The sequence below is a fragment of the Parambassis ranga genome, chromosome 13, assembly GCF_900634625.1.
Source record: "Parambassis ranga chromosome 13, fParRan2.1, whole genome shotgun sequence".
NCBI lineage: Eukaryota > Metazoa > Chordata > Actinopteri > Ambassidae > Parambassis > Parambassis ranga.
The window spans coordinates 10,193,247-10,203,424 of record NC_041033.1 but is presented as its reverse complement, the minus strand read 5'-3'; the positions used below and the strand labels follow the sequence as shown (position 1 = coordinate 10,203,424).

The 10,178-nt window shown below is 40.5% G+C and overlaps 3 protein-coding genes across 4 annotated transcripts; 1 reads left to right on the top strand and 2 right to left on the bottom strand.

The window, feature by feature from the left end:
* Window positions 1-3,286: 3,286 nt before the first annotated feature.
* On the bottom strand, window positions 3,287-5,226 carry folr (folate receptor). The gene is made up of 5 exons (XM_028419535.1): window positions 5,088-5,226; window positions 4,289-4,421; window positions 4,010-4,198; window positions 3,750-3,885; window positions 3,287-3,616 (listed from the first exon to the last, which is right to left on the bottom strand). Exons 2-5 carry the CDS (start codon window positions 4,415-4,417, stop codon window positions 3,336-3,338), a joined length of 735 nt encoding a protein of 244 aa, XP_028275336.1. The 5' UTR covers window positions 4,418-4,421; window positions 5,088-5,226; the 3' UTR covers window positions 3,287-3,335.
* A 1,585-nt stretch (window positions 5,227-6,811) lies between these two features.
* On the top strand, window positions 6,812-8,785 carry anapc15 (anaphase promoting complex subunit 15). 2 transcript variants are annotated; one of them, XM_028419539.1, is made up of 5 exons: window positions 6,812-6,948; window positions 7,208-7,329; window positions 7,416-7,475; window positions 7,556-7,705; window positions 7,814-8,785. In XM_028419539.1, the coding sequence occupies exons 2-5, from the start codon at window positions 7,210-7,212 to the stop codon at window positions 7,859-7,861; spliced, it is 378 nt and encodes a 125-aa protein (XP_028275340.1). In that variant the 5' UTR covers window positions 6,812-6,948; window positions 7,208-7,209; the 3' UTR covers window positions 7,862-8,785. The 2 variants fall into 2 exon arrangements, with proteins under 2 accessions (XP_028275340.1, XP_028275341.1); XM_028419540.1 differs by having other exon boundaries at window positions 7,565-7,705; window positions 7,814-8,783.
* A 177-nt stretch (window positions 8,786-8,962) lies between these two features.
* tomt (transmembrane O-methyltransferase) lies at window positions 8,963-10,178 on the bottom strand. The gene is made up of 4 exons (XM_028419533.1): window positions 9,917-10,178; window positions 9,631-9,827; window positions 9,362-9,484; window positions 8,963-9,160 (listed from the first exon to the last, which is right to left on the bottom strand). Exons 1-4 carry the CDS (start codon window positions 10,176-10,178, stop codon window positions 8,963-8,965), a joined length of 780 nt encoding a protein of 259 aa, XP_028275334.1.

The window sequence follows — 10,178 nt, the reverse complement described above, 5'->3', positions numbered from 1 at the left end:
TCACAGCTCTGAGTCGTAGCCGTCATCTTCAAAAGCTGCTAATGCCTGAAGGTTTTCCTCTTTGAATACCAATGTGAGCTTCTGCCACTGTGGGGGCCAGGCTTCAGTCATTTCTCAACATAAGTTCCAATCCAGTTATGCAATCTTTTTTTTTCTTTTTCCAGACCACACACATATGCTCACACAAGGTGTAACTGTCCACCTAGAATGGCAAACCACAGGAAGCATGCAAAAAAAGATGTTTAGAGATCAACCTGAATTGTTTTTCTGTTTTTAGCCATTTTTTTGTTCCCGGTCACAGAAAGTCTGACTCCTGAAATGTGGAAGTCTATGGATACACACATATACAGAGCCAAAAGGAGGTACACATAAGGTGAAAGAAACAGTGTGTGTGTGTGTGAGAGAGAGAGAGAGAATTGGGCAGGGTGGTGTTTGTTGCCAATGACCTCAGAAAAGCTGAAAGTATTAATAGCCACAGGGACAGCAGCCATCCCAGAGCTATTTTGGGTTATGGCATCACACACTGTGTGTGTGTCTGTGTGTATGAGTTAGTTGTAAAAATGTGTGGCTTAACAATAAGCATGCATGGTGCAATTTTAACCTTTTCTAAAAGTGCTTTGCAAGATGTCTCATTACAATAAAACTACATACTATTTTTGATGTACTGTATATTCAGCATTTTCCAGACACCGCAGACTATTAATGATATTCATTTCAAGGCGACGTGAGGGCCAATCCAGAAACTTCAGCTTGTGTTTGTTTGTGTGAGTCATAGCAGCAGCTTTCCTTCCACACAACCCCAAAGCAGAAATTTCACCTCTGTCACAACTTCAACCATTCTCCAATTGTGCTGTTTCTTAATAATATTTCAGAGAAAGGAAATTGCAAGCTGAAAATGCTTTATTATTTTTCATAGGCTCCTCCTGCTTTATAGGCAATTAGGAAAGGATGGATCCTATATCTTGGCTAGCTGCTCGGGGAGCTGTTGAATCAGCTCGGGATAAAAAGTTAAGATTACAAGGCAGTTCTACTTTCTGAGTGCTGATGCAAAGAAGATAAAATCTTTGTGTTAACATGATAGTGGAAGAAATTCTACTGTGGCAGTTCAGCCCTTCTGTAAATATTGACATATTGTTATGCTTATATTGTGAGAGGAACATGTGAACCCTGCAGGGCTGTAGCCAGAGTTTTATAAATACAGAGATCATATAAAATATGAACAAGTTGAAATAATCATAAAACATGCTCAAATTAAAGATACAAATGTTTAAATTCTGACTAACTTCTCAGTTCAAACTTTTTTGAAATGTACCCATATGAACAACTTGTCAATTTGATAAGTCTGTGTGTCATGGAGGAGCTGCACATCAAGTGAAGACAGGGGCTGGTGATGGGTTCAACCATTTCTCACTGAAATCAACCTATATTTAAAACTGACAAGACACATATTCCGTTCAAAAGTGACTTTACATAAGAAATGCTTCAAGAACTCCTCACTTTCCTGCCAAAGCAAAGACATTTACTTCTGTTAAGTGAGGGGGAGCATGTTTATTTATACAATATATGATCCAATACATATTTAAGAAAGTTTGTTTTGTTTTCATTGTGACCAACGTCTTGTGATCAACTGATTAAAACATCTACATTAACTGTTGATGCTAAAAAAGCATTTGATTTTAAACTAATTCCATGAGTCACGAGTAACAACATTGACAATATGTAGGTTACAATGCTTCATTTGAGCCTTATGTAAGTTAAAAAAAACATTTAACTGAAGCAGCACCAATTTGACATTGGCATGGAAATAATTCTGTGCCAATGTTTGCTTTTAGCTCCACACCTATCCTCCTGTCAGGCCTTTATCAAGTGACTCGCCACAGAAAGTAGAGCAGTTCACACCAACTTAACACTGCTTTCCTGTGGTGCAGCCAAACCAGCTCGGTCCCATGGTGCACTAAAACTACACATATGTCCTAGTATTCACAATCATCCAGCTCATGGTGTATATTATGTGTATGTATTATTATAACAATGACAACAGGTGAAAATGTTGTCTGACAGCCATCTTGAATTCTGCCTGACATGTGTGTGTGGCTCCTGAAGCTCAGGCTTGATAGGCTTCTTGGAACTGTTTGTGTTCATATGGGGTGAAATAAGGGTGATTGGGACAGATTTTGGATATCTCTACCATGAATTCAGCAAATCAATGACTTGTTTCTGAAATACTGACAATGTTACCTGCAAATGTGCAGAACAAACACATTGAGGCACAGCAGACCATAATGTTTAAGATGCAGGAAGTCCTCTTTTTAACATTTTAGTGAATAGGACAGCACATTTTATTGAATTAACCTATGAAAACATTTTTTGCAGCATTTTTATTGCAGTTTTGCTATCACTAATACAATTTCACGTGCTATTTTTCTAATTTCTTTCATTACAATAAGCTCCAGTATGCCCTGGTATTATCAGGAAGGATGCTGTTCTCAGAAACAGCAACACTTACACAGTTCTGATGGTGTTCGTAGACACATTTACATCAAGATTGATTAAGATTGCAAGATTACCTACTGGTATACCATGGCTTGGTTATATAAGTACAAAGTGTACAGAAGTTGCAAAGACGTATCTTTTATCAGCCAAGGCCCTGTGTGGTCACATGGTGTAGAAACACTAGTAGCTAACCAATGGCAGGATGGAAAACAGTTACATGTGGCACTGACATGTTTAACTTTTCAGTGTCACGCATGCAACCATGAAAATAAAGGCAGTGTCATAAACATTTAACAAAAGCTTTCTTTTTCTCCCTGTTTGTGACACACACACACACACACACACACATTTGGAACCCCTTAATTATCCAGCAGTGGAGCACACTAACCACTAGCTAGCCCCAAGTGGTCATGTGATGGTGTGATCACTGAGGCCCAGTGTAGAGAAATAGTTTTTCCCTCAGCACAGATCCTGCTACAGTTTTACAGTTTCCCCACTGGTGGTTGAGGTTATGAAGGGGTTATAAAACTCACCCATAGTCTACATTTTAAGGGGAAAGTCTTCCCAGACCTGCTGTGCTGTCATAGCATGTATGTCCCTTCATAGCTTGTCCAGATGCACAAGTTTATTTTTGTTTTATTTTCTAGTCCACACAAATCTTTTAATATACTTTCCTAGATTCAGAATTGCTGTGCTGCTTTTCTTTGCTTTGTGTTTATTATATATAATCTGGTGGGTGTGTGGCTCATATTATCAAAAAGGAAGCTCAATCACTCAAATAAAGGGACAGAAGAACATCAGACGTCAGCTTTACTGGTTTGTCTATGATGATACAAGATAAGTCAAGAATGGTACATCATTCCAGAGACAGATGTTACAACCAGGAAGAGCAGTGTTGTCTGGGCACAGCTTTGGTGTTGCTGTGCATTGTTGAGGTAGTACTCAGCTACCTTTTTGTTGGGGTTTGGCCCTGTGAACCAGAGCTGCATGCAGAGGCCGGAGGATTTGGAGTGGGTGGTGTAAAGGTAGGAGTTGGACCAGATTTGCTCACACATGGATTTGGGTGTGGGGAAAACTTCAGTCCATTTTCTGCACTTGCTGGTCTCAGGACATTTGTTAATACCTGTGATAGAAGTTTCATTTAAATGTGTTAATTATCGCAAGTAAGAGGGCTTGAATGTGTGATCTCCACATGTGTTCAATAGTGATTGTGTGGTGTGGTGTGGTGTGCGCATCAGTTTTTTTTTTTATCTTACCTGAGCTCCAGTCCCATCCCTTGTGCCAATTGGTCTTGCAGGTAAAATCGTTCTTGCAGTCTTCCCACCAGCCTTCACAGTCCTCCTTGCACAGAGGCACATCCAGGATACGCTCCTTACGCCAGGACTCATCCGCCTTTAAAAACAGGAACAAAATTGCCTCAATTTCACAGTACTTCAACAAATGAACTCCTGGTTCTCAGTGGCTGCCACCTTCTCTGCTGCCATCTAGTGCTGCAAGTAGGCACATAAATGCTTACGTTCTGTATCCAGGGTCCCAGATGTGGTGAGCATTCATAAAAGCAGGTGTCCTGGATGAAATGTTTGTTGCACTTGTCACTCATCACACCACAGTGATTCCAGTTGAAGTTGTACAGGTAGGAGTTGTCGTTGTGGGCTTCTGTGGAAGTGTTAGCCGTGCAACAGGCGTTCTCATGCCAAGGGGCACACTGAAAAAAAAAAAACAAGACAGAGAGGTCACTTTATGTTTTCCTTGTACAGAACCTCACAGCAACCCACGTCTAGTTTGCCTGATGCACCTGACCGTACAGCTGTCCCTCTGGGCCCGGCTCTACTTTGTGGTGTTTTGCATCCATACACATGTTGAGTTTGTCCAGAGACAGGGCGCCACTGAGGAGGGCTAACAGCAAGGTCACCACAATCCACATGACTCTAGAGAAGGCGTCAACACACAGAAAATGAAAATAATGGGAAAGCTGCAGCATACGCAAAAGTCTAACAGTCTGCCTTGTAACTTTTGACTCATACTACTTTGTCCACTTTTTATTATGTATGTAGCTACATACGATCAGGAGCAGGAGCATATATGATGTCTTTAATTCAAACTTTCATTGGAAGTGGACGTAATGACTCTTTATCAGGACATACAGTAGCATATAAAAGCCATTAGCTAAGAGACACGTGTTATTCCAGGTCTAGCATACACCAAAGCATCCTTCATAACACCCTAACCTAACCTTATGTATCATTTTTAATAAACATCTATATGTCATTGTATTAACTACAATTCCAAGAGCCTCAATTTTACACACACACGCATATACATATAGATAGACAGATAGATACAGCTAGTCTGATATCATTTTTTCTTACAGGTTATATTTTTTTGCAAGGTTCTGCTACAAATACATTACAGCAACACACAATAGAGAGGAACATAACGTATACAGCTGAAGCCTATGTGACAGGAAAGACTGAAAGAAAACCAAAAACTTATCATAAAATATCCTGTTAAAGAAATCAAGCTGAAAAAAGTGGAAATACACATAGAGAAGAAAAGATTCTATCTACCAGCAGTGTTGAACAAATTCACGTTACCTTGTTGGATTCTGTAAAGATTCTTGCGAGACTGTCTCCTCTAATACCTCTTGCACACTTTTCAAGACCAAACAAGAGTTATAAAACAGACATCTGTGCCTGTGCGGTGTGAGCAGAGTGTGACTGAACACAAGGTCGTCCTAATACTAGCATATTGTAAAACACTTGCAGTGCTCTTAACTAATTTATTTCCAAAGTTCAAAGTCTGCCATGCCTGCCAGTGTGTGTGTGTGTGTGTGTGTATATGTGTGTGTGTATGTGTGTGTGTTTGAGAAAGAGGGGAACAACTTTTTATGTTATGTCATTTAAAATGTTTATTACACTTTGGTGTGATGACTGTTGTTATTATCTCAAGGTCTACCTCTCTCAGTCTCACTCACACACACACACGCAAGTCATGGCTGTGCGCACACACACACACACACACACACACTTGCTGACACACTCGATGTGTAATGGCAGTGTGACCTGGATTTGTAATAACGAGAGTAAAATGGCTGTAATCAAGATAAAGCTATATTTATGATTTATTTATCAGGAAATTTTGCAATTTAAGTTTTTTTTAAGTTTTAACATATATGCAATTTGTAAAGTCTAAAATATATTGATAAAATTAACAGGGCAAACCTTTGTTAAAAAATGTCTCATACACTTAGATGAACACATTTGTTATCAGGCAAACTCAATCCATCAGACCAACAGGCAGTCTCCGCATGTGACGGAGGTGTCATCATCAAGGATCCCATAGTCTTCTCCACAGACGTCATGAAATCACCACTGTCAAGTAACACTTCTGATTTTTTGGGACTTCTGTGTCCTCATATTGCTTGGAATCTCAGTGGATGAATTGGATGATTGCTTGGAGAAGGGCTTGAGGAAGGACACTGAGGTTTCTCAGAGGCATCAGGTGCTTCATCCCATTTAGTTGAACTGGGAGAAAACAGAGCTTGACCTATGCGAGTAAGATCTAGTGGATAGATCCCACTGACCCTGAAGCCTGCTTTTGCATTTTGTGTTATTGCTGCATTTTTCGAGGCCCTTGAGAGCAAAAGAAGAAAGAGGAGTCCTTCCCTCCACCATTTTCTCTGGTATAGACTAGGTCCAGGTTCCAATGGTGCTTGAGGCTTTTGAAGAATGCCCTGTCAGCTGGCTGGACAATGTGTGTTGTATGCGGAGGGAAGCAGACAACATACACATTGTTGTTGCTCCAGCTTCCTCAAACTGAGGCTTGGGTTTTCTCTTTAAAAACCCTTGAAACCAGTAGTGACCTGCCTTTCAGGGGCAAGGCCTTTTATTCCTTTGGCTTCAGCAAAGTGGGCAGCAAGAACTTGTATTTCTGATTTTCTCAGGAACTCTCTCTCAAACCATGCTGTCCTACCCACCCAAATGCTATAAGGTTAGTAGGACAAAATAAAAGCAACTACGTTCTAATAATTGCAACATAAAGTTAAAATAGCTTTTTTAATGGAGTAGTACACTATATTTTTGTTTCAATTATTTGAACAATATGTTATGTTCATGCTCTGTCAGTTTCAACCTTATGTCCCTATCACACTAAATTCACGTAAGCTCTCTGTACTGTGCTAAAACACACAACAGTTTCTCTTTCTCTTTTATTTAATCTGTACATAGTAATATGTAGCTACACCTGTAAGATACAGAGCCTCCACATCGTCATCAGTTATTCTACCCAAAACTCACTGTTTTTCTCGCCATTTTCCCAGGTCAAGTCCCGACCAGATCACCTAGGCGGAACCTTTATGGAGCGTCAGTGAAGTGGCGGACCCTTTCTACACGAACATCAAGAGTTTCCGGTATATTTGTTTTCAAAATCTTCAACGCTGGAGCGAGACATTGCCAAGTACGTACTGCTGGAATCACGAGCAAAACTGGAATATAATAACCTTTACTGTGTGCTGTTTAGATGGTAACCTGAGGTTAGATTCAGTTTTAGATTCTGTGTGTCATAAAATAGGAAAACCTTAAATCGTACGTAAACGGTACTTAAATGTCCTTCCACCAGCACGCTTACATCGACATTATGGCTCAGTCTTTTCCGTAAAGGCGAGCGTTTTAATACTTGATGATATACGCTGTGTTTTGTTGTCCCCGTGTGGCAGACATGTCCACGCTGTTTCCTTCTTTACTCCCCCGGATAACGGAGTCTTTGTGGTTTAATTTGGACCGGCCGTGTGTGGACGAAACCGAGTTGCACCAGCAGGAACAGCAGCACCAAACATGGGTAAAACAAACACCTCTGCTCCAAACCCGTTTCATTTCCCGCTGTGATGCTTACATTTAAATGTGTGTCCACTGATTCTACAATAGCTACAGAGCATTGCTGAAAAAGACAACAACCTGATGCCCATCGGAAAACCTATTTATGAGGTAACAAAGTGAAAAATCAAAAGGTCCTTACTTTGCTACAGCATGGAAAAATTTATGCCTTATGTCATCTCCATTTTCTGGGGGTGCAGGGAGCTTATGATGAAGAGGAAGAAGAGGATGATGAAGATGAGGAAGACAGTGAGGAGGACTCGGAGGATGAAGAAGACATGCAGGACATGGATGAGATGAATGACTACAATGAGTCACCAGATGATGGTGAGATCAATGAGGTGAGTATTTCAGGGTAGCAGTCTTAATTGAAATCAGGTACTATGTCTTTTTTTCTGTCTTCAAACAGTCATGACAGTCTTTAACCTGGGTTTGTTTTCTTCTGTCAGGTGGACATGGAAGGAACAGATCAGGACCAAGACCAATGGATGATTTAAGACAATTTTAGTATCCATCAAATGGAGATTTGTCCTCTGCTTGAATCTGTGGTAGACCTTATTTATATAACAAGGAAAAGACATTGAAACACCACAAGATACTTCAGGGTGGCGTCAGCACATTTGGACATTGATGTGAGTGTTGCTGCCTTGGACACATTGATCTACTAGTGTGACGGATGTGTGTGTAATTATGAGCATGGTTGTGTGTTTTAACTGCCAAGTAGTTACAGTCAAAGTGGCTTCATTTGTGTCCAGCATTCTGAAATAGACACAGTGCTACAGTCCGACTCACACACTGTGCCAGCAGTAGACACTGGCCCTTCAATGTCACATTTAATCTTTGACCTTGTCATATCATCATGTCATGTGCTACTAACAGTCTCCAAAACAGCTGACTGAGCACAAACAAGTATTCAGTCAGCAATATAATTTGTTACCTATGAAAATTATGCACTTCACCGTAAGTCCAGTTCTGAGTTTTATATGTCGTTGACCCTTTTTTTACAGATACGATACCCTCCGTAACATATTGATAAACACTTAACGTATCTTTTAAAAGAAGGTCACATTACCACTGGAAATAGCACACACAGTGTCCATCAAAGAATTGCTGACCAAGTGAATTATGTTGTATTATTTTTAATATTTGTTTTGATTTATAAAAATAAGTAATGAAGTAGTGAGCAGCAAGTCGAAGCTGATTGTATGTACAATGGCTAACAAAAAAATAATGAAACTGAAAAAAGCCAGTTTGAATTTAGTACTAATAATGAAAATGAAAATATGTGTATTAGATTTTTACCAAAAGGGAATAAAGTGAAAGGAAATTGTTCAAAGTGACAATGAATCCTAGCAGAAAGAAAAAATGTGTTTTGAAATTATTTATTTTCCCTGATAATTCTCTTTCCACCCAGCAGAGGGGGCTGATAATGAGGTATTTTGCTGTATTTATCTGTATTTTCATGATTCCGTGAATTTTAGGGAAAAAAATTACAGCTTCCTTGAAAAATTGTTATGATGTGCGGTATGCCATCTGTCTATTCTCCTTTCTTAAAGTGTGTATTTTTTGTAAGCATGCGATAGTCCAAGCTGTGTGATCTATTTTATTCCCTGGTACACCAGCTCAGCCATCCCGTCCCTGATGCCTTTGCTGTATTCCAGTGTAGCCCGGTGGATTTTCCACTCGTATAAGCCACTTTTGCGAATGTATCTGAGGAATTTTGGCGCACCAGGAAACAGCACATTGTCAGCCAAAATTATTGATCCCTTTCCAAGTAGACCAGAACCTTCCAACATCTGGAACACAATAAGGAGCTGATTAGGCAAGAACAGGAGAGATGAACAAGAAAAATTAAGAAAGGTTTCAGCTGCACATGAATTAAATATCATAAATGGCCCGTGTAACCTAAGTATCTCAGTTGCCTTACTCACATATACAGATGCATGCACAGTTTAATCCACTTGTGAATATACTGTCCACTGATATGTTGCAGTTACCTGCAGGTCAGGGAGGTAGCATTTTTTCCAATGGTCCATGAAGACAAAATCCAACCTGTCCAAGTTGTAGTCAGACCGCAGCCGAGGGATCACCTCATCAGAAGGATTCACAATAAGTTCCACCTGGAAAACACACAGCCAGCACATCTCAAAGGTGTACTACTATTAATATTCAGTCCATAACATAAACATGACCCAAATCAAAAAATCACAAGGATGGTGATGATGCAGGTGGTGTTGTTTTTGTGGTGATGTTTCTGCTGGCTCACCGTGTCATCATCAAACCCTGCTAGGCGGATGATTTTCTCAGCGATGGCAGCATTCCTCTGGTCCATCTCGATGCTGTACAGCCTGGCCCCAAGAGGCAGGGACCTGGCGATTCGTACAGTGCTGTATCCACAGTGGGAACCCAGCTCCAGCACGGTCAGAGGACTGTGCTCCAGTAGCAGCCGGTCCAGGATCTTCCCTAATCACACGAGGAGTCAGACACAGACTTTAATTATCATCATGTCATTGTTTCATCCCAAAACCTTCCTGTAAAAAACTCTCTTCCACCTTTTTTTGGGCCAATGTTGCTGATGAACTCCACTTTGCTGCACCACACATCAAACGCATCCAGGATGCTGTCTGGGTCTCCGGGGGTGGAGTGAGTGAGAACATACTGAAAGGCTCGCTCCTCTCGACTCAGACCCGTAACACAGTCTTTCCATATCCTGACCAAGACTGCTCGATATAACAACACAAAGAAGTAACGGTACCTGATAATTAGGGTCAGCAGAAGGGGAAGGAAGGCCAAAGCAATAGCAGGTGACACCAT

Excerpts from the sequence above, each read along its gene's own strand:
- tomt (XM_028419533.1), bottom strand. The coding sequence starts at position 10,178 with ATGGTGTCACCTGCTATTGCTTTGGCCTTCCTTCCCCTTCTGCTGACC. Across the intron at positions 9,828-9,916 it reads CAACATTGGCCCAAAAAAAG|GGAAGATCCTGGACCGGCTG; the intron begins GTGGAAGAGAGT and ends TCGTGTGATTAG. Across the intron at positions 9,161-9,361 it reads GCTACCTCCCTGACCTGCAG|ATGTTGGAAGGTTCTGGTCT; the intron begins GTAACTGCAACA and ends ATTGTGTTCCAG.
- anapc15 (XM_028419539.1), top strand. The coding sequence starts at position 7,210 with ATGTCCACGCTGTTTCCTTCTTTACTCCCCCGGATAACGGAGTCTTTG. Across the intron at positions 7,476-7,555 it reads TCGGAAAACCTATTTATGAG|GGGGTGCAGGGAGCTTATGA; the intron begins GTAACAAAGTGA and ends CTCCATTTTCTG. Across the intron at positions 7,706-7,813 it reads ATGATGGTGAGATCAATGAG|GTGGACATGGAAGGAACAGA; the intron begins GTGAGTATTTCA and ends TTCTTCTGTCAG.
- folr (XM_028419535.1), bottom strand. The coding sequence starts at position 4,417 with ATGTGGATTGTGGTGACCTTGCTGTTAGCCCTCCTCAGTGGCGCCCTG. Across the intron at positions 3,886-4,009 it reads TGGGACCCTGGATACAGAAC|GCGGATGAGTCCTGGCGTAA; the intron begins GTAAGCATTTAT and ends CTGTTTTTAAAG. Across the intron at positions 3,617-3,749 it reads GGGATGGGACTGGAGCTCAG|GTATTAACAAATGTCCTGAG; the intron begins GTAAGATAAAAA and ends CTTCTATCACAG.